Raw genomic sequence first — 24,082 nt, forward strand, 5'->3', positions numbered from 1 at the left:
ACTATACAAGTTGTAACTATGAGATTTCAAATAACTACGAGTTTTTCATAGCATGTATATTAGACTAAAAATAACAATGAGATTTCATGAAATTAACCTAAAGATTTCATAAAGAACACTTGGGGCGTGTTTGACCCTTATACTTAAGAAGAGTAGATGGTGCTATTTTGGCTCACTCCACGTTTGGGGCATGAATTAAGCAAAAGAGAATTAAGGCTATTTTACTCCCTTTATTTTATGCCTAAATGTTTGACGTACACTAAAGAATATAAGCTAATATAGTATGATCACAGGCTAAGGTTACCTCAAGTTGTTCCCAAGAGAGACCAAGAAATTTCCTTTAGATAGTTTTAAAACTTGAGAATAATCTTGAGGTCGATCTCAATCGAGATTGACCACGATAAAAACAAAACTTTCAGTCGTCCCAAAATGCACCTAACCAAGAGAATGGAACCGTGTGACAAGAATTTCAACGTAAAATAGAGGTGTAAATTAACATTGATCCCCCTTTGCTTAATACATGCCCAAAATGTGAAGTTGAACTAAAATAGTTCAATCCACTCTCCTCAAGTCTACCACTCAAACACATACTATAATAATACAAACTATAATAGTTTGCACCCCAAACGAAGATTATTATGATCTTCAGACTATTATAAATCACTATCGCCTCAAACGTCCCCCTTAAGGTTTCATTTTAGTTTTTAGACATTTAGGGTAAAATTCGATAGATTTTCGTTGCACAGGCCTAATGTTCCTATCAAAATAAACATCTAATTTTAACATTTATCTAGTCACCCCTATTTTCTCACGGTTGTTACCATCGAGTGGGCTAACCCTTCATCGAACAACCCTGCTCCTAGGCCACATCTTCAACATTCTAGCACAACCAATTACGTCAACTACCATAAGATTCAATAACCGACAGCTTAAACCACTTGAAGCGATAAACTACGGATTCAAGCAGTTCAAGCTTGTTGATGTGCAGTTCATTTTAGTTCTTAGTATTTGCATGAGATATGAAATTATAATCAGTTAACTCTATTTGAGGCTCAAACTGAACTGATTACACCCCTACCCCTACTATTGATTCAAACAATATGATGCGTAGTACAACTTCAATTCATAAAATTTGAACGAAATTATGATATATTCAGCTTGGTTTGAGGCTCAAAACTGATGCAAGCCAAACTTCTTACACCCAAACTATCTAAGTCGGTTGAAATCAACCGTTAAACCAAATTACCCAACTTTTTTTTTTTTTTTTTTTTTTGTGTTATAACCGACTTAACCCACAAAATCAAGTAAATCCAAAAGAGTAGCTATCAGATCACATGGATAGTTACAAACTTACAACTCAATCAACCTCTAGTACTATAAGACCATTTATGAGGTTTTATCAAACGCCCGACAAAATTTTATCTCTGTCCAATCTTTCTATTTCTAAACATTCCAGGAGTAAAGTTGCTCTAAATCATCCAATAAACCAAATGATTCATCTCTCCCTAAATTCGGCCCAGACAATTTTTTCAGCACCAGCAAAAAGACAATCATGACCAAATTTCCTAAGTTGTCCCAAATCAACTCATCCGGAAGAAATCAAAATAGTTAAATTACAAGTTAATTCCTAAACTTTGAAATTGACACTTTAAGAAATGCTTAAGAGATTTCTGAACTTCCAATTCTAGTTCAGATTTTGTGTTTGATGGATCCCAACAAATTAAAAAAAAATTAAAAGTATGGATTTAATCAAACCCTGAACTTTCACTTTGATGGATTTAATCGAAAGTTTTAGGACTATATTAGTATTCTCAAAAGTTCAAAGGAGAAATAAACTCAGAAGCCAAACCTGAAATTTATAAAATAAAGAGCTGTTTGGCCCACCACTTGATGTAAACAACTAAACTTCACTAGTAAATACTATTGAAGTTTGCATTTACCGAGTAAGTTCATTTCCCTATATTTTTTTACTTTTCACTTTATCAAAAATTTCATCTTTCCCTCTATCTCCACACACCCCATAAATTTTGTAATTTAATCCATTAAAATCTAATGAGTTGGGTTAGCAGTAAACCAATCATCATGTATTCTTATCTTTTCTTCTACCATATCACACTTACAGCCATAGAAGCAAAAATAGGACAGAATGAAACAACTCTCTAGTCTCCCCACTAGTAATTACAATTCTTAAATTAATCCAACTCCTTCACCGTCCTTTTTAAGTTTAACTGCAACTAAACTAAGCTCCAAGAAAGGAAACCAACAGAAGATCAAGATGCTTTTAAAATTTGGTTTTACTGATTGCGACCTGCAGAATCTATGTATTGAATTTCTATGTTCAAATTGGGTTCCTAGTTGATATATAGAACAATATACATAACAAATAATTATTCTTGTACTGATGAGTCCAGAATGTACATACTCAATGAGCAGTTGAGCATAGTATTTACCTCATTGTATTGGGAAAACATCGTCGTTTCCATCTTCTTCCACATCCAGATATTTGAAGTTCACATCGCCCCATCCATTACTCCCATAGTTAAAACTCGGGTTGATGTAGCATTTCATCTCATGAAATAGGTTCAAGTTGTCCACGAGCTTGTGGTATGCGTTGCATCCACAACACTATAATAATGAAACAAAATAGTAAGCTGATGAATTTCATGTCAGTTCATAAATTGTTTTTACCACCAAATTTAATTCAGATTGCCTACCCACGACTGCTTAGCAACAAACTTTATAGGACCTAACATGTAACAACTAAAATAGCAGAGAGAATATGATAGGATCCCACCTAAAGAACTCAAAGAAACACAAATAACTCAAGGATAGTAATATATTGCAACATCAAGAGAAGTTGCAGTATATGAGACCCATTCGAGATTCATGCAATGGAAACTCCTATTAAAATTACTTTTCCCTTTCTCCAAATCTACTGCCTCTATTTATGATTAAAAAAAAAACATAACCAACTCCCTAACTAATTACTAGGATGTCATCACTAACTAACAAATAATCGTAATATACATCCTTAACTAGGGTTCTATCAACCAATTAGATGCAAAAGACTCGTTAGGCGGCTATCAATACTGTGTGATGCTCAAATTTTAATTTCATTGACGTCAATCCTTCCCCCAAAAGAGAGCATTGAATGAAACAATTTCAGTAGAAACCACAAACAAAAAGAAAAAAAAAGAAGGAACTATATGCTTCCATTCTACTCAAACTCAAATAGTCAGATATGGACATCAATTCATTACATGAATGTTGCAAAATCTCTTACCTGCACAAATACAGTGCCATCAGTATAAGCATGGGGGTTAATCGCCCGTGTTGTTCGTTGCCCACAAATGTTACAAGTAAAAGCCACAAGCATTCTTCGCCGAGGAGATTTTGTGAAAAGAGACCATGGGAAAGTGGATACATTCTCTGTGCCTGATTTGGCTTCCATCCCAGCCGGAGCTGGGGGACCTTCCATGCCAGACCCTGTCGTCCACCCTCTTCCCGTGGCTGCACTAAGCACCATTCCCATTGCAACATCCTAATGTATAAAGTAAAACAAACAGAAAAATGTTTACTGGAAGCTTTAAAAGGATCGAATGGAAAACAAAACAACCATAGATCCAAGTTACTTCTTCATAACATAGACTACGACTAGTTTTTTATTTTTCGGAAAAAAAAAAATTGGAAACGACGTATCGACAACAAGTAGTTGTATGTACAATACAATACAGTCAATCAACTACCTATACAAAGCATGAATTCTGATTATTTCAAATTTGCAGAAATCAAACAAAGAGAGCATTAAATTTCATAATATAATAATATACAGAGAGAATACCTTGGAAAGAGGAGAAAGGGAGAGATGCCGTTTACTGAGGATTGGAAGGTTCCTGGTATTCTTTGAATCAGACTGAGAATCAGATTCGTTGTCGTTACCTAAACACACATGCCAAGACATAAGCAGAAACTCAAAATAAAAAATACGAAACAAACAACACAAAAAATAGCTTCGAACACTAATCAAAGTCAAACGATAAGAAGGATTCGTTCAGCTCCCACAAGAAGCAACCCTGCCGACTTCATCGATCGAGTTACAAAAAAGCAAAGAAATAGAAGAAACAGAAACTGGAAAAGAATTCAGAGATGAATACCTTTAGAGGCGTGCGGAACTTGGAAAGATCTCAGAGGAAGGTTCCTGATAGGAGAAGATATAGGAAAAGATGAAGAAGAGGAAACGATCCCAGCAGAAGAAGCGTTGATCAGAGACTCCATAGCCAGGAAAATCGAAATATTGATCAGAGAGAAGCGATAGCCAGAGACGGAGTTGAGAATGAGAGAGAGAAGAGGCAAAACAGAGAGGGAAGGAAGAAAAATATCGCGGGGGAGGAGGAAGTGAGAACAGAGTTTTGAGGACACAAACGAACGATCCTTGGGCCAATATGGGCTCAATTTTCAGACTATCCGGCCCTTTATTATTTTCATCTTTCTTTTTTGGGTTTGTACATAAAGGGCAGACCTCTATTACAAAATTGTCTTTTTGTTTTTTTTGGATTGTATCCCTCTATCTTTTGTCTTAGCTTTTCAAAATCATTTTCTTCCACAACGGTTATTTTAAAATCATTTTCCCCAAAACTCCTTTCTCAAATGGTTGTTAATCGCGAAAATGGCAAAAACGAAACCCAACCCACACATCAAGAGGTAAAATGTCACAAATGTCCTCGTTGATACACCCTTATACACGTCTGATACACCTAATACACCCCTTGATACACCTAATACACCAATTGATACATTTGATACTTCTTGATACATTTGATTGATATACTTGATGCACCTGATACATTTGATTGATACACTTGATACACCTGATACTCTTTGATACACTCGATACGGAAACATACTAATATATGTTTGATACACCTGATACACTGCATATACATTTAGTATTATTCACTTATACAATTGATTGATTAAATGCACTTGATATGCTTGAAGTCCTACTTATACACTTGATATATACTTGTAAACTCGATTCATATACTTGATAATGATTCACTTTACTGATATACTTTAACAATATATTGTTGATATACTTGATAATGATACATTGAGTTACATCATTCATATACTTAATAATATTCTAATGAACTGCGTAAAATTTGAAGAAATGGAAATTACGTAGTAAATATATTAACCAACTAATACATATAATATAAGTATATCACAACACTGATATACGAAACTGAGATAGAGTAAAACCAAAAAATTAATGTAAAAAAATAAAACAAAATCATTTGGAATAAAATTCAACTCAAAATACACATCGAAGAAAGTAAAAAAAAAAAAATCACAAATGAAGTTAAATTACTCCAATTAACAACCATTATATTATATTGTTCATATTACAACTATTGTACTACTGATATTTTAAAATTAAGATTAAGGCATAAATAATAAATAATTTTTATAGTATAAGAATAAATAAATAATTAGGGCCTTAAAAAGTAGAAGCATAAATAAATAATGAGTAGGGCATTAAAAAGAGGAAGAGAAATAAGCTATTGAATGGTAGTTTAGGAATAATATCAAATTTAGGATGGAGAAATAAAAATTTTGTCATATTTGCAAAATTCTAAAACAATGTGCTATAATTGTTATATCATATTCTCAAAATGCTATCCTATACAGTTTCTCTTTCTCAAAACCATTTCCCACAAAATTCTCTCTCAACACACACCCCGTCAATAGTGTCCAATCTACCACCATGGAAATCCAATTGTTACCTCTATTCGTGTCGTCGTCGTCAATCCAACTGTCGCCTTCCTCCATGTTGTCAACAAGCTAAGGACCTAACTGCCACTTTCCTTCATCTCACCTCGACGACCCTCTCCATCCACCCTATCACCTCCTCCCTCCCTTCCTCCATCCATCCATACTACCAATGTCAACAACGTGGTTGTCTACAAAAAGCCAATAAAAGACATGTTTCAAAACTAATAATAATCAAAACAAACTATTCACCTTGATTTTTTAAATATTTTCTCTCTTTTGTTATTTTTAACAATTTTCTCATCAATAAAATAAAAATAAATAAAGATAAGTAGAAAAATAAGGAAACAACAATAATAAAAAGAAATACAATCCACGTCATATTATCCTTAGTCATCAAAGAAGTTTCAGAAACCATTTAAAACTAATTTTCAAATTTTAAAAACTAAAATCTTACTTTTGAAACTTTAGAGACTAAACAGACTGGAAACTCAAATTTACCAAAAATAAAATAAAATTAATGTGCTAGTTGAAAAAACACTCTTTATTCCTTATTAACTTTCCAAATTAAATTTCCAAAGTGTCTTACTTATCCAGTTAAGCTTTAAAATTCATCTTTGAAAATATATTTTCGTAAATATCTAAATTTGTTTTCTATATAAAAAAAATGTCTTTTAGTGTTTTGTTTTTTTTACAGGTTTACCCTTTTTTTAGTTATATCTAAGAGGTCCTAGGGTGTAAATCCAACTCAAGTAACTTCACAACCCAAACTATCTAATTCATATTATATAGATTGGGTTAGTTTAAAATCTGAGTTGGGTTGAGTTGAAAATTTTGATTTCTTTTAGGTTGGTTTGAGTCTCGAGTTAGAATTGAAAAATTCGGTTCAATCCAATCCAACCCAAATTAATAATAATATATATATATATATATATATATATTATTTAATAAAAGTAAAGTTAGGAGAATTTTATTAAACGATCGTGGTAAGAAGTAAACAATCGTTCGGAGGTAGAAGTTAAACGATCACATAAGAAGGTAAACGATTGTTTGAAAAATTAAACAATTATTGGGTTAGAAATTTAAAAAAGAAAAAATACAATCCGACAACCCAATTCATATTTTACGGGTTGAGTTGGGTTAGAAAATTTTGGGTGGTCAACCCAACCAACCCAGCCAACCTGAAAAGATTTCTAACCCAACCAGTCACCTCCATAGTCCTAAATTCAATTCCCATTCCAAATTTATGTAATAAGACAATTTTTTTAAGAAAATACCTTTGATAATATTTTTCCATTTTAAATTGGAGAGAACATAGATTGTAATTTTTATTTTTCCATTTTAAATTGGAGAGAACATGGATTGTAATTTTTTTTCTTTTCATTTTAGTGTATTTTTAAACGGAATTTGCATCAAATAACAATGAAATTTAGGAAAAAATCAAATTTAGGAAGAAATCAGCTCATACCATCCTTTTTTGCATCTTACCATCCTTTTTTCCATTTTACAAATATGACAAGAAGAAGAGCTAGAGGGCTATCCACTATTTTTTGTCTATCAGTCCCATTTTTAAATTTGGAGAGAAAAAAATCATTATTTTATGTTTTATTTCAAAGTTTCTAAAATCTGTTAGTTTTTCATGATATATATCTTTGTCTGGTCAAAGTTATAACAAGTATTCTAATTTGTATACTTAGTATATGTATGTCAATATACTTTCAAAATATATACGAATGACATTTGCTTGGATGAAATATATATATATATATAGTGGAAAAACAATGCAACATAAACATTAGTGGAAATAACCATAAACATTAGTGGAAAAACAATGCAACATAACCCTTTTTTTGAAGTCTAAATTATAATAATCCTGAAGTATGCAAACTGTTTTAATTTGATAATTTGATTTAGTCCTAAACGCTAAGTAAGCTATATTTGTCCACTAAAATATAATTGTCTATCTTGAGGGCTAAACAACCTTTACAAGTTTGGTTTCAAGACCGAAACTTAAGAACAAAATACAAAGAATGAAAGATCAAAGCAATAAATTGTAAATTAAACCAAAGTTTTAGTTTTTATGATTTAATTTTGTAGCATTTTGATAACCAAGTTTTCAAATTCAAATTTCAAATAAAAGTTTGGAAATCATTCTTATTTGGTCTCCACAATTTGTTTTCCATTACATTGACCGACAATTATTTAACTTAAAAAAAAAAAAAACATTTGAAATATACTCTCTTTTTTCTGTTTCCTCCATCCTTTTTCTACATCCTTACTATCATTCCCAGCATATACGTAGAAAACCATTGCTAGAACTGACGAAGAAAAATATTTTTATCATTTAGAATTTTTCATGTTTCGAGTATATCTCTATACCTCTCAAGAAAAAAAAAAGAGTAAAAGTAAATCTATATAATGTAATTTTCCCCTCAAAAGAACAATTATATACCCTAATGATGATACTGATTCCATAAGAACTTCAAAAAGAAAAAACAAAACGAACAGAAGAATGCACAAACTGAATTTACAGCCAACGTGGTAGGAATTCATGATAATAACTAAGAGATCTTTTAGCTATTAATTCAGATGAAAATTTGTAAGAAGATTGATAATGGCATGCCGGATTCCTATTTTATGCACAATTAGCTACCATGTTATTCAAATTTAGAGCTAAGAGTCAGCATAAACCTTCTCAATCGATATCAATCATCTTCACCACTATCATCATTATAATCTGAAGAGTCATCGCTGTTGCCATTGTTGAATGTCCTTATCAACTCTAGAAGTTCCCTACTTACAGTAGGAGGTTCTCTTCCACTTTCAGGGCTCGAAGTCTGTCTTCGCAGTGAAAACAGTTGCATCATCAGTTCCTCCGGTAAGGCTAAGCGGTGCATCCATCCTCTGGGCTTTGGTTTCTGTTGCAGAGTTGAAAATAATTAGATCAGAAGAATGGTATGAACATTGAGTCAACTACTGACATCATCGAAAATTTCATCAAATCTATTAGCACTATCACTGAAAGCCATATCAAAATTCTATTCAGTTTTTAACATCACTGTCATATCAAGTTCCCCTTGTCATCATCCCCATCATCACCTTCGTCTTCTTTATAATAATCATTGTTGAAAACAATGCCAATCAAGATGAACCCTACGTTCTTCAACAAATGCAGGAACTGGACCATGTAATTTATAGACACCAAGGAAATGACCCTCAGCTCATATCATCTACAGAGTGTAAAGAAAAAGGGTATTTTGCCAGAGTCCTAATGACCTTTAAAGGTTAAGAACAGTTGCCTAGGAAACTCTATGGAATCTGGATAACTGTTGAGCTTATGAGGCTATCTCGATTGCCCAGAGGTTTCTTTCATTTTATTGAACAAGAAAAGACTACCACATGCCCGCATCATGTTCTTATGGCATTAATTAGTCATGGAAATTTATTTAGAAAATACTTGGTATTCCTATTTGTTCTAAAGAACCAACTGCTGTCTGATCTTTTTGAGAAAGCTTATCATTTGTCAAATAAAGCAACTCAAATACTTATTAAAGACATCATAAAAGATTACTTCAATTGGTGATGTAGAATGACAAATTTATACGACATCGATCAAAATGCTCTTATTTTAGGAGAGTGCACAAGAGAAAGAGTGTTCAAGTACCTCAAATTATACGGATTATCTTGTAGTTATTCTATCTTAGACATTGCAATATCGATGGGGTTCTAGCAGATTGTTTATTCTTATTTGTATGACTACAAGTCTAACGAAATACAAGAGGAAAAAACAACAGAAACTCATCCGGAGAAGCAGAAAACAGCAACACACAGATTATCCGTTGTTAAGCTCAAAAATGAAAGGAAAATATCCCATGTGATTATACTTGGAAAAATACAGGGCACATGGATTGCCATTAACTCAATATGTAAAGATTGATTTTTTTTTTTTTGCTGATCATAATGATGATGATATATTGACGGCAATAGTAACACATGGTAGTAGTATGAAAAGGCCAACAAATACCAGAGTTCAGAATGCGAAAATGCAAGTGCTATTATCCTTATGGCAAAGGATGTTTTATTCAATATACAGGATAGAAACCTCAGGAATGCAAAGAGTCCAATGCCATTCAATAAGCTGAAGTAAAGCATTAGTATTGGTATTAAACTGAAGAAGAAAGATGATATTCCTACCTGTTCAATTTTCTCAGGAAGAGTAGCTCTTTCATGGGCCTTTGGAGTCCATATCTTGACATCACTTTCAATTCCACTACTAGCAAGCATAGTCATATGAGGATGGGGCTCGATGCAGTTCACGACATCCTCGTCAGCTTCCATGACACGGATTAGATCTCCACCTTTTTTCCTCCATATAAATATTCTGCCACAATCAGAACCACTAACGACATACTCACATTTAGGTCCAAAAAAATTGACCCCTTTAACTGTCTCACAGTTTCTATGTCCTTTATAAACTTGTGGAATACCATTGTCAACGTTTTCAGCTCCCATTTCACTTGCATCACTACTCAGAGATAGTGGAGGGACTGGATTTGGGTTTGGGCCCAAACCCATATCCCTATTAAAGAGATAAATGGATTCATCATTGTATGAGACAAGGAGCTCACTGAGCTCTGAGAAGGCTAGACCTGTTATTCCCACTTGCTCATCACCAATCAAGTGAGGGGGGCAATAGCAGTCTGCCAGTTGACCAAAATCAGTGGAACCATCCTCCCCAGACTTGCGAATATCATACAATCGTGCATACTCATCTGAACCAGCAACAACAAAGAGATTTGGATTTCTGGGATCAATCACAATTGCATTAAGCTGAATCGATGACATGTAACCTGCCCTATTGTCAACTGATTGGCAAGTGAACAGCTCAACGGCATCCCCAGTTCTTAGATCAAACTATAAAATTAGTAAAGTCAGTATCACATGCAATTTAGCAATAATAAAAACGAAGGGTCATTGGAAAACGTCTTTATTTCATGCCATAAGTTCAGTAATAAATTTGCAAAACATGTGAACTTCTTCCGCTGCGGAAAAGTATTTAACTTATCAAGTTGCAATAATACTTGGAATGTTGGTGGAACATAATATAACAGCAGAAAGAGCAAATCGAAACTTACACGTTGCACCAATCCATCTTCACCACAAGTATAGAACATATAAGGACTACCAGGTTCAATGGCCAACTTATGAGCTCGCCCTAGATGATTGCCGAGTAGTGAAGTTTCCACATGCCCACTATTCAGAATCTGAGCATGCCTCACCTGAATTTCAGCAAATAATACTTTTTAAGAAATGAATGTTTAGTCTAGAGACAAATAGAAAAGCTTTACAGCGAGAAAAAACGAAGTAAAACTTCTGCTGACAGAATACACAAGCAGTTTAACTTAAGTTCAGAAAACAACATAATTCTAGTCGGAAGAGGCATAAGTGGATTTCGAAAATATTAATGGTATATTGCAATTCTAGCGATCACTTTCAATGTATCTTTTCCATGGGTAACAAAAAAATTGTGGCCCAGGCCAACCAAATTTGTGAAAATTTTAAAATACCTGGACACACAGGCCTGAAACATACATTTCAAGGATATCGGTGAATTAGGTATATCATTGACGTATCAGCATGTATTTGAGATGCATTTTAATAGCAAACCATTATGTATCAGCATTCATTTAATGTGCATTTCAGGCATAACATTGGTGTATCAATATTATATAATTCCAACAGGAAAATAAATAAGAATAACAATGGTGTATACAAAAGAGAAAATTTTATTGATCAATAGTTGTGAGTACAAGACAAGTACTTTACTTATAGCAAAAGTGCACTAATACTAATCCTAATTAATAAAAGAAACTTAATCCTGATCCTAAACAATAAGAGAAACTATGGAATGCGTGGTTTGGCAGAAGATGGGGGCAAGAAAGCAAATATATGTTCCATTAGAAGCTAAAAGGAGCTGGTTGCCATTTAGAGATGTTGGACCAACTTCAGTATTTCTTGGATTTCTCTTCATGTGGGTGGCAAGTATAGCCTCTCTGCTGATGCTGGTGTTTTGAAAGACTTTTTCGAGCTTCCTCTAAATTTTGGATTAATATGCCAAGACAGCTACAAGGCAGCCGGTTACATCTTCTTGCAAGTTTTTAGATTCAATTGGGTTCCTTATGAGATAAATTTTTTGTTATCCTTTGTATTTAGATATCTATGGCTGTGGTTCTGTTTAGCTTGATTTTTTTTCTGTTGGAATTCGTTTTTTTAGCTTGTCATCTCCTTTGTTGCCTAAGTTTAGCTTTTGTTATTGATTGAATTCTTCTCTTTTATCTTGCTCTTTGTATAACACTCTTGTACTTTGAGCTTAAATCTCATTTATTAATAATAAATAGACTTGTCTTCATTTCAAAAAAAAATAATAAGAGAAACTAATCCTAATCCTAATCCTAATCCTAATAAACCAAACAAACTAATCCTAATCCTAATAAATTAAGGATTTGACCATAATACCCTATTCCTACTACATCATTCTTATCCCTAAAATAACTTGTCCTCAAGTTTTAAAACGAAAATGAAGGGAAAAATAAAAAAAATAACCTAGTCGAATGGAGACATTGGGGGAACATCCAACATCAATAATATCCAATAAGGAGGGTTGTGGACATTTAAGGTTAATTAAAAAAAAAAAGGAAAACCGGCGAAAGGATAGTGAAAACATCCACTTCATATTGCTCCTTCTTCTTCCTTTATTGATTGTTGTGTAAATTGTGGTTCTTCCAAGATTAGTGTAGTCCAAAATTCATCTTCATCCTTGTAGCAAATTGTTTCTTCATTTTTGTGTGCAAAAACATCAATTTTGATTGGTTCGGTTCCCTCTGCAACACTGCCAACTTCATCTTCTTCGTCCAAGGTAGCAATAGCTCCCCGCTTTTTGTTGTCATCGATTTTCACTTCGACGCTTAGAGTTACGATCGTATTCTCTTTCATGTTTGAAATTTTAGATGGAATATTCCTTGATTTTTCCTCAATTTTCGAGGACGTTTTCTCTTTCAAATTAGGTAGCTTATTTCCAATTTATGGCCACAGAAAATTGATATTGTTTTCTAATTGATTGAGTGGCAAGAGCATGCGTTCGGTTCGACTAAACAAAAGATACCAGCAATAGAGCTTTTCATTGACCACAAGTGTCGGGTTGATGTCTTCAGTGATAGGGCAGTTGTTTGCTCCTCCTCTTCAAAGGTTGTCACGGATAAGGGTGAGCATGATAGACCAAAAAATCGAGCCACCGAACAAACCGAAGTCTATCGGTCGGAGAATGAGAGGGGTTGGTCGATGCCGGTTTGGGGAAGTTCCAAATCGAGAAATTTTTAAAAATATTTCAAAATATTAAACCGACAAACATTTACTCATCGACGATCGAGATCGGTTTGCACGTTTACTAAACCAACCATAGTTGATTGGGTGGCGGTTTGGTTGAAAACCAATTTCGACCAACCAATGATCACCCCTAGTCAATCGGTCACTGCCGGTAGGCTTTCTTCTCACTCGCCATCAGGTTCAAGTTTCTTGGAGTTTCGATACCGATTGGCTATTCCAAATGTGAGAATTTTCTTGAATATCAAAAGTTGTAAATACAAGAAAACAAGTACTTTATTTATAGCAAAAGCAAACTAATCCTAATCCTAATCCTAATCCTAATCCTAATTAATAAAAGAAACTTATCCCAATCCTAAATAATAAAAGAGACTTAATCCTAATTCTAAAAAATAAAAGAAACTAATCCTAATTCTAAAAAGTAAAAGAAACTAATCCTAATTCTAAATAATAAAAGAAACTAATCCTAATCCTATTAAACCGAAGAAACTCATCTTATTCCTAATCCTAATAAATTAAGGATTTGACCATAATACCTATTCCTACTACATCAAAAAAGCTATGACTATAACTTAATTTGAGAGAAAGAACAACTTAATTATTAATTTAAACAAATCTTATAGTTTTATTAATTTATAAAAATAATTGTTGATATCGATATTTGAATATCTGTAAAATAGAAATCTCATTATCAATGTCAATGTCATGGATGGTTTTTGTGTTTCATGTATCACACAACTAAGAAAAGTGAAAAATAAAAATTCAAAGCAATTTGCTATAATTGTAATACTCAAAAACCGTCCAAATACACCAATATACTTCGCTGTCCATTACAATTTTTCTTTTCTAAATTATAATTTAATAAATCTATGTCAGTAAACAACATGACTATTGTTGGGAGAAGAAAAGTAAATGTTCTGCTGACAACAAATGAACAGAAAACTTTACTTTTAAAATAAAATAAATAAACAGCAAACTTTACTTAAATTGACATAACTTCATAAAATTAATATTGGGCATCAAGAAGAAATGGTCAAGTTTGATGGATAATGGAGAGGCTAGAATTTTGGAACAGAAAAAACCAAAAAAGCGATTCAAACGACAAATTCACCGGAAAACCTCCTTTCAATCCCACTCCAGGTAATGTTATTTCGAAAGACTGTCTGTGAAAACGTTAGGAACCAAGGTAGTATCGAATGCCTTTGTCCCACATTGGTTAAAATATGATGACCAATGTGGTACTTGAGTGGCTTGGCTTTCCAATCCAATAGCTGGTTTTTGGGTGTGGTTCTCCATGGTGCTTAAGAACCTAACAGAAAATGGCTTCATTTAGATCAAGAAAAATTCAACAAGGCAAGGTTTCATAAATTTTTATAACATCCAATGTAGTGGAAAGAGAATGGGTTTTGTGGTTATAGAAGGAGAAAATTATTTGGATTTGGAGAAGTTTTTTTCTTTCTTTTTTTTTTCTTTTTTTTTTTTTTTTTTTTTCTTTTTTGCTGAGTAGAAGATTTTTTGAGAGGTATAAAAAAGAGCTAAAACATTACCAGGAAGGAAATATCTTTTGAGCAAGCAGCCAGATGCAGTGAAAGACCACAATCTCCCTCTTGAATGAACAACAGCCAAATATGGAACTCTAGTGATAGGAAGGGAAGAGTTCTAGATAATTTACAAAGGCACGTGCAAAAGAACTTTTGGAAAGCCAGTGCCTCATCAAAGGCCTCTCAATGAAGGATGGACAATATTAGGCTGTTCTAGGTTGTAAAACTGGAGAAGTTTAGTTAAAAAGATGTGTAGAACAGATAAGAAAAGACTAAACATTGTAGATAGAATTGAAAGACGAAATTGCTTCCTCTGTAACTGGCCTCATATGTTCCCCAAAATGTAAAAGGATGAAGAGATTATGAATCACCTCTTTGTTTGTTGTGTTTGGGGCTAGAAGCCTAGGTGATTATCCCTTTTGAAAACCTTTGGTGTAAAAGCTGTTGTTTCACGAATGGCATTGCATATTGGCTTGACTCCTAGATTAATCTCAGATGGTGACTCGTAACCAAAGTTAAAGAATTGTGGAAAGGTGTAAGTGAAGCTCCTTTCCGATCCCTTTGGCCAGAGAGAAACAATAGTATTTTTAATGATAGTTACATAAGCGTCAATGACTTCTTGCTAAATGAAAAAGCAAACCCATATATAAAGAATAAGAGTTCTTTAACTTGAGTGCTAAAACAAGTCACAATGATTGAACAAAATGATATACCTGCCCATCTGCAGCACAAGTCACAATGCTTTGATCATCCGTGTAAGGCATGATTTTTGCTTGAAAAACATTGTTATTGTGACCAGACTGAAAAGAGAGCTTGACACGCCCGGTTTCCCAATTCCAGAGAATCACCCGCCTATCATCAGAGCCTGAAACTAAAATATCACCAGCAGCATTAAAGCTCACGGTGTTCACACAACCTTTGTGCCTTTCCAGTTTCTTGTAAAGATCAAGTCGGAGCACGAGATCCTGAAATTACAGTAACAACAATAACGATCAATCCAGCGCGTCAAATAATAAAAAGAAACCATAGATTTTCTACTACAGAAACAAAATCCTATTTATAGTGCAACACAATTAGATTCATTCCGCTTGGTTTATTCAGTTCTGATCAAACAACGGAGGACAACATTTAACAATCAGAACAACTCTACAGCCTAGCAGCCAACAGGATCAATGTGCATACAAAAAAATATGATAAAAACAGAAATCGAGAGATATGATCAGAAAAGGATTATCCGGTGAGCAATACCTCCAAAGCACCAAGACGGTGGGCAAAATTCCTAGTGGAAAGCTCTCCAACCTCCCGCTTCCAGACATTGACCACTGCCTTATTGGAATCGTCAATTCTAGCCCTCTTGTTCATTATTGAATCCAAAAAAGAAAAAGAAAAAGAAAAAGAAAAAGAAAAAAGGTTCCAAAAAGAAAAAGAAGAAGAATCTCAGTATGATCAGATAAAGAGTCGATCGAGGAAGAAGAGAGCGTTGGGAATGAAGAAGCACGTCGGCATCGCCTGAGAAGAACTGAAATCGCCCGTTCACCGCTTTAAGTAGAAGCAAAAGAGCATCTCATCGGAATGGCTCAGAGGATTATATATTGATCGGCCTATTTGAGAACTACACGTTTACGCACAAAAGAAATAAACACATCTCAATGCAAAACTACCTTTCTCTTAAGTCTTACCCTTATCTGTTCGCTCTTTTTCGTTTACAATATCTTTGATTAAAGCCACGTAATGTTTGTTTTTGATATTACTATTTTCTATAAGTTTCTCGAAATTGGAATCGGTAATCTATTCATTAATTAATTAATTTTGACTGTTTAAATTAAATTGTTGAGCACTCAAAATAAATAAGAGATAAATTCTCGAGGGTTGTCCAGAATCAAACCCAAATCCTACTAGCAATCTCAAATCCAAACTTTTTTCTAAAATATTCTGATTTTGAGAAACTATTTTAAAAGATAGGGTTGGATCAAACTATTGAAAAAAAATGAATAGTTTTGGGTGCCACTATTTCTTTTTAATTGTTTATATATATTCAGTGTGGTTCATAGTTTCTTTTTCATTTTTATATATTAGTATATTCTACCTTTTTTCATTATATATATTAAATATTTCAATTATAAAAATATATTTACTTATTAAAATTATTATTTATTTATTTATATATTGTTAAATATTTCAATATTCTGTATTCAATTTTTCTTATAAATTTATATTTTTTAATTTAATTAGATTATTCTTGAATCAGAATTATACCTTTTTTATTTTGAATGCTTTTAGAAAATACATACATTAACAAAATATTATATTAAAAAATATAATAAACAAATTAAAATGATCATAATAATAACATACGTTGAATATCTTAATATTCAATTTTTCTTATTCAATTCACTTTTTCTAATTTAATTTGATTGTTTCTGAATCAAAATTATACTTATTTCTTTTCAATTTAAAAAAAAACATATATTAACAAAATATATTATTAATAAATATATTAAACAAATTAAAATGTTAATAATAATAATTGAGAGAAGTTAAAACTTATTAGAAAAAATAATTAAAATAACCAATACACATCGATAATTGAATTAAAAAAATTTAATCGTGAAATAATTGGTGAAAACTATAGTTCGATGCCAATTTAATTTAGAAAACCTAACCTAACCAAATTAGGAAACTGCATACAAAAATATATTGTTGTATCTATTACGAAAATTGAATGAAAATAAAATCAAATTAGATATTGTGTGATTTTATATAAAATAAATTAATTTTATTTCTTCTAAAATAATATAAATAAATAAAATGAGATATTGTCTGATATAAATTTATTTTCTTTCTTTCCCTAAAATGATAGGTTTTGTTTTCAATTTTTTTATAAAAGTTTTTTTTATAAAATTGAATATTGTAAGATTCTATATTATTACACATTTTTTTACTTTTTAAAAAATCAAAACCTTAGCCATTTATTATTGTTTAAAAAATAAAGAAATATGTAGGATAAAATAGGTGATTAACATATAGATAAAATATAAATGTTAAAATGTAAGAGTTGGATGAGATTATAAAAAGTATTATTTATTAAACAAAAATACAGTAGAATTTTGTTTAAAGTATTTTTTAATAACATATTTTTGTTAATATATATGTTTTCTTAAATTAAAAATTGAAAAAAAAAATAGATAAGTATAATTTTGATTAAGAAATAATAAATGAGAAAATGTGAATTTAATAAAAAAAATTAAATATTGAGATATTTAATATATATATATATATTTATTTATTTATTTATTAAAATTGGAAATATATTAATTTTAATAAGTAAATATATTTTATAATTGAAATATTTAATATATATAATGAAAAAAAAAAAGGTGCAGTGTCCACTAAAATATATAAATAATGAAAAATGTAGCTAAGGAACTCACAAGTAATATATATAATTAAAAAGAAGGGGTGAGCCCAAAACTACCTTATTTTTGTCAACAATTTTGCCTCAATCCCATTTTTTAGAATAGTTTCTCAAATCATTATATTCTAGAAAAAAGTTCCTCAAATCCATAGGATACTTGGAGAAGATCATGTAGAAGAACATACGTTTCAAAAGAAAATTGTCAAGTGCTTTGTGATTGGTTGATAAGTCGAGTCGATGATTATGTAACATTTGGTAAATAACTCGGTAACATCAAGCTACATAAATACAACTAACATTGTCGCTATTACATGTAACTAGAGGCATCTATTAAAAGATGAACTTATAAATAGTCTCATTCAATCACTCTAAGAGTAGTAAACAATCTCCAAGGAAAATACTCAACATCTTTTGTGTTACGCTAAATTTCTCGTACTAACTTAAGTATCCTAGACGTGAGACCATGACCATATTAATGTGAGGATTTCTTGTGCAAGTTTGGTTGGAGTATCTTGACTCCCACAGCGAGGCTTAATGTTGACAAGATCCAAACACTAATAATTTTTTTTTAATTTTATAATTACATTAAATTAATTAACAGACATTAACAATCAACATGAAAAGTAAGTATTTACTAAAAAAATATTTGAGAATAACGTTTCAAAACTTAGAGATACAGTGAAAACTAGACCTAAAAAACTACAAAGTGAAAAGATATTTTTCTCCATATTTTTAAATAAAGAGGTATATGGCCCAAATATGCTAAGCATGTGTAAGTCGAGTGAGTCGGATGGATTTCAAACACCAAAACTAAATGGGTTAAGCAGTACTAAAATAATGTAGTAGTGGTAGCACAGGTCGAACACAAACCAAAAGATTTCTCAATTTAGGGTGCTTAGGTAACCAAAGGGGAGGAGGGAGAGGGGGGGCTTGGTATTGGAGTTTGTGATGCACACAAATAAATTGCAAAAAGTTTAAAGGAGAAATTGAATTCAAGTGATCAAACTATCCATAGTTATTCATAGTTTATACTGTTGATTTCATTTTCCAATTTTGCAACTTAGATCATTAATCCATCGATAAGTTATGTATCATCTAACCTTTAGCCAACTCTTCTGGAAAAGCTGAGAGTTCAAATTGTCTAAATAACTAATTTAATTAGATGAAAAGCATCAGAATTATACAGGATTAACCATGTTAAAATTAAGGAATTGTTAAGATGACTTACTATTAGGAAAAAGCCTAATTAGTTATTTAATATCGTTCTTCCCTAGATTAATTATCAATGTTTGTTGGTACTCACCACTTACAAGATAATTCATCCTACTGCTACTATAGATTAACATGTAATTATATGTTACGTATTCCAATTTAAATTATAGTATGTTCTTAAGTAGAAATATAATCAAATATTATTCATAATCTAAGAAAGAATCGAAAGATAATACAAAAGTTTAAGATAAAATGATTTAAACCTTCACAAGTATGCAAAATGAGGAAAACTATTCTATACCTAAGTTAAAACAAGCATCTTAGCTCCTCATCCATTTACTAATTAAAAGAGAATGAGTTTGAATCTAGTAATAAAAGAAAAATTGGAAGAAAAAGAAAAGAACCAACTTTTCCTACCCTAGACAACCAAAGATAATATTTATAATAAGATCAAAGCATTGTGGATGTGCTCGTGTGACAGATCTTCGAAGCGAATGTTTCACTAGAGCACAGCAACGTTACGTAGATTGTAGGAAACACAAGGTTTTCTACCTTGAGGCTTTTCTGCTTTATAGTGTCGAGTGTGGCACGTAGTTGAGAGTCGGTATGTTCTCCTCAAGGAAAAATTTGTGATTATGGTTAATACAATTAAGCTCCATTTTTACTCTATTTCATCAATAATGCCTCGTTCTACTTCTTAGGCGCTCGAAACATACAAACTAATCAAATAAGCACATAAAATCTAAGAATAATTTTGAATTAAGTGGAACGAGATAAAACATTTTGAGTGTTGTCACCAATAAAGAAAGTTTGGCTAATCTTGAAGGATCAACCGAACATAAAGAAAGTCAATCCTTGAAAAGTTGATTGTTTGGTCAACCCCCTAAGAGGTCGGTACAACTAAGGAAACATCTAACCCATTTTTGGGATTGTCTAGCCATAGACGATTGATCAATATAAAGGCTCAAATCAATGGTATGAAACTAATTGAATGAACCACAAGTGAACTTATGACTGAAAGGTTCGAGGAAGAATTTAATGAGGAACAATTCTCCTAGGTGAATTCAAGAGTTTACTTTTATTCAAAAAGAATTGTTTGAGTTCCCAACATTTTATGTATACAAGGAAGCACACCAATGAAATATATATATATATATTTACTTTTTAAACCATTTTGTAAATTTAATTCTAACTTGGGCATTGAAGTTTTTGTTTAACTTTGTAAGTCAATATTACAATTTTTCTTCGAATTAAAACAAGTCAATATTACAATTTTACATCGAATTAAAACAAATCTAGTGTTGATCCATTATAGTTGTTTTAAGTAAAAATATAGTACAAATTGAAAATTTGTGGACATACTTGCAACTACGAACATTTTGAATTGGTAAAACTTAAGCAACCCGATCGATATAATTTGATTCCACAGAACATGGGTCGTGTTGTCTCCTTTGGCTTGTATGCACGATGGGCAAATGGGATCGATATAATTTGATTCCACAGAACATGGGTCGTGTTGTCTCCTTTGGCTTGTATGCACGATGGGCGAATGAGATGGCTCACTGCCTATTTAGGGTTGCGATGTCATTTGGTGATGGGGTTCTTTTTATCTTTTTGTTCTTGACACTTCTTCTTGCGCCAAAGAAGTGTTGAGGTCTCATAGTATTGTTCTTTTGTCCTTATTGAGGATGCTCCTGGTTAGTTTCTTTAATAATTTTCTTTCTTTAAAAATAATTTAGACTAAATCAAGATCATTTATCTTCTAGATAAAAGTTACTTCTTTTGACCTCGATTTTCATTAGTTCGTTGCACATAATTCCAAGTCTTTTTAGAAATATATTAACTCCTTCTCTCTACTCTCACTCACCTCATGCCTTCAAATCTCTTTCCACAACTCCAACTTTAATCCACTAACTATATCACTGAGCCATTAAGCCTCATCCTTCCTAAATAGGAATCACTATCCTAAATAAGTGTCAATAACATAAATTCTTTTTAAAAAATCAATTCAAAATACTTGCAAAATAAATTTGCACTAGTTTTCAACATGTTGGCGGCAAGATACTCATGCCAACAAAAAAAAAAAAAAAAAAAAAAAAGAAGATATAGCAAAATTTTCATTTCAAACCAGCTAATTTACGGTTTAATATTTAAACTCATACAGAAGTGATAATAGGAGCGATCTTGAAGACTCAGGTTGTGAAGAAACTATTTAAGGAGGTTGAACAATGTGGCTGATTGACTGATAGTTTATTCAAATTTTACACAACTCCAATTTTCATTGTATAAAATATAACCTATATCAATTTTAAAACAAAATAAAATTACTTTCAAAGATGCATCCAATGAAGATTTTTTTTTAAACTGAGGTTAGAAATCAATCTACTACTTACCCAAGCATTGGAACCAATCAAATATCTTTAGCAATAAGAATCCACCCGACTATATCCAGCATCCTTTTGAACATTGTTCTTCTCCATCATTGTTCTCATTTCAGCAGCATCATCCCAGCGTCCCACATCGGCATACATATTATGTAGCAGCACATATGGAGCTGAGCTTTCAGGTTGGAGCTTCATTAACGCTTCAGCCGCTGCTCGAGCCATCTCAACATTGTTATGCACCTTACAAGCACCCAGTAATGCACCCCACACTGCTTTATCCGGTTCACATGGCATACTATTAATCAAACTCATTGCTTCTTCAAGTTGTCCATGTCGACCGATGATGTCGACAAGGGCTGCATAGTGTTCGACTTGTGGCTTGATCCCATGCGTGTTAACCATGGAGTTGAATTCTCTCCTGCCTTCCTCAATCAATCCAGCATGAGCACAAGCATTCAGAACAGAAATGAATGTGATATAAGAAGGCTGCACATTACATTGTTTCATCAAATCAAATAGTTGAAGAGCCTCTGTTGCAAAGCCATGATAGGCATACCCGCCAATCATCGCATTCCAAGAAATGACATCTCTCTGAAGATTCATTTCATCAAAAACCATCCTTGCCTCAACGATTGCTCCACATCTTGAGTACATTGTAACAAGAGAGTTGTTTATGGGTAAATCTGCAATAAAAGCTTTTGTAACTAGTTGATGAATCTGAGTTCCTAAAACCAGATCTACCAACCCAGCACAAGCACTTAGAATTGATGATAAAGTGTGCCTATCTGGTTTTTTACCTTCAAGTTGCATCTGCAAAAAGATGTTCATTGCTCCTTTATAGTCTTCATTTTTCTCATAGCCAGATATCATGGAATTCCATGAGACAAGGCTTTTCTCTGGTATCCTTTTAAACAAGTCATGAGCCAGTTTCAAACTACCTATCTCAGAAAACCCAGATATCATCATATTCCAAGAAAGGGTATCGGGCTCTGGCATTCTACTGAAAAGATTTGAGGCCTCTTTCATATCCAAGATCTGGACATAGCCACTGATCATAGTGTTCCATGAAAAAGTATCTCGCTCAACCATTTTATCGAATAGTTCTCGAGCAGAGACTATGTCACCAGCTCTCACATAGCACATTATCATAGAGTTCCATGAAATCACATTCCTCCTAGAGTAGCCACAGTCACAACACAAAGGGATGCGATCAAACAGTTTCCGGGCTTCATAGGCCATTCCTTTCTGGCCATATCCAGCAATCAAAGTATTATAAGCATCAACAAGATCTCCTTTACCAACATTCCCACCATATTGAAGCAGAATCCTTTCAGCTTCAACCAACTTGTCATTCTGAATCAGACCAGAAATCAATGCCCTAAGAGAAGCAGAGTCTCGTTTCGGCATCAACTTAAAGAACTCGATAGCTTTTTCCACATGACCATTCATTAAATAACCAGAAACCATGGCATTCCATGAGACAACATTACGCTCAGGCATTTCATTAAAAAGCTCTTCTGCTTTATCCATCATCCCACTCTTAGCATACCCACTCAACATTGTGTTCCATGAAACACAATCAGTTTCTGGCATTTGATCGAACATATTCCGTGCCCTCTCAACGAACTTTCCACCACAAGATATATAACCTGATAACATTAAATTCCACGATACAATGTCTCTGTTTGGCATTTCCTCGAACAACTGGCGTGCTTTCAACATCTCTCTTCTTTTCACATACGCAGTGATCATCCTATTCCATGTGATCGTATTCCAATGCTCAGTGCTATCAAACAATTCCCTTGCTTCATTTATTCGGCCTGTTCGAATCAAATAAGATATTTTCTTGTTCAGAGAATAGAATTCCGGAACCTGAAAACTGTTGGCTTTCGAAGAAGAGAAACAAGTCTGTTTGAACTGAAAAACAATGTTGAATAGAACTGGACGACGATGAAACTGCAGCTGAGCATTGAAGACTGTTAAAGCAGCTGCGTGAAAGGTCTTCGTAGACCAAATTCTCCGGCAAACCATCACCAAATTGGACATGAAATGTACTAATTGATCGTTTATTTGGCATTTGGAGAAGAAAGAAAATGGGGAATTGCCAAAAAAAAAAAAAAAAAAAAGCCAAAAACGGGGTAGAAAAAGAGTTTTATGATTGATGGTAAAAAAGCTGACCTTTAGGATAAATTTGGGGTTAAATGACGAAAATACCCTTATTTAATTTTACTCAGTGTAGTTCATCTCGCAAACATCTCGCATGTTCTTAAATTCAAATGTTTAATCTGAAATGAAATAAAATTCAAATGTTAAAAGTTACCATAAATCAATTCATTTCAAATCAAACATTTGAATTTAAGAACATACGAGATGTCTGC

General features: G+C 32.7%; 3 protein-coding genes and 1 long non-coding RNA gene across 4 annotated transcripts; all 4 read right to left on the reverse strand.

Annotated features, from left to right (window-relative positions):
* Positions 1-2,147: 2,147 nt before the first annotated feature.
* Positions 2,148-4,399, reverse strand: LOC101212325. Its single transcript, XM_004144815.3, has 4 exons — positions 4,155-4,399; positions 3,842-3,939; positions 3,284-3,541; positions 2,148-2,625 (listed from the first exon to the last, which is right to left on the reverse strand). The coding sequence occupies exons 1-4, from the start codon at positions 4,273-4,275 to the stop codon at positions 2,452-2,454; spliced, it is 651 nt and encodes a 216-aa protein (XP_004144863.1). The 5' UTR covers positions 4,276-4,399; the 3' UTR covers positions 2,148-2,451.
* Positions 4,400-8,191: 3,792 nt separating this feature from the next.
* On the reverse strand, positions 8,192-16,353 carry LOC101212571 (DDB1- and CUL4-associated factor 8). The gene is made up of 5 exons (XM_004144816.3): positions 15,942-16,353; positions 15,407-15,658; positions 10,908-11,051; positions 9,967-10,686; positions 8,192-8,690 (listed from the first exon to the last, which is right to left on the reverse strand). The coding sequence occupies exons 1-5, from the start codon at positions 16,053-16,055 to the stop codon at positions 8,478-8,480; spliced, it is 1,443 nt and encodes a 480-aa protein (XP_004144864.1). The 5' UTR covers positions 16,056-16,353; the 3' UTR covers positions 8,192-8,477.
* LOC116405147 lies at positions 11,541-15,058 on the reverse strand. The gene is made up of 2 exons (XR_004218254.1): positions 14,700-15,058; positions 11,541-14,461 (listed from the first exon to the last, which is right to left on the reverse strand). It is a non-coding gene; the product is annotated as an uncharacterized LOC116405147 (long non-coding RNA).
* A 5,081-nt stretch (positions 16,354-21,434) lies between the features above and the next one.
* LOC101207182 (pentatricopeptide repeat-containing protein At1g62260, mitochondrial) lies at positions 21,435-23,808 on the reverse strand. Its single transcript, XM_004144876.3, has one exon. It carries the CDS (start codon positions 23,748-23,750, stop codon positions 21,741-21,743), a length of 2,010 nt encoding a protein of 669 aa, XP_004144924.2. The 5' UTR covers positions 23,751-23,808; the 3' UTR covers positions 21,435-21,740.
* Between the last annotated feature and the right edge of the window lie 274 nt (positions 23,809-24,082).

The sequence above is a fragment of the Cucumis sativus genome, chromosome 7 (assembly GCF_000004075.3).
Source record: "Cucumis sativus cultivar 9930 chromosome 7, Cucumber_9930_V3, whole genome shotgun sequence".
Taxonomy (NCBI): Eukaryota; Viridiplantae; Streptophyta; class Magnoliopsida; order Cucurbitales; family Cucurbitaceae; genus Cucumis; species Cucumis sativus.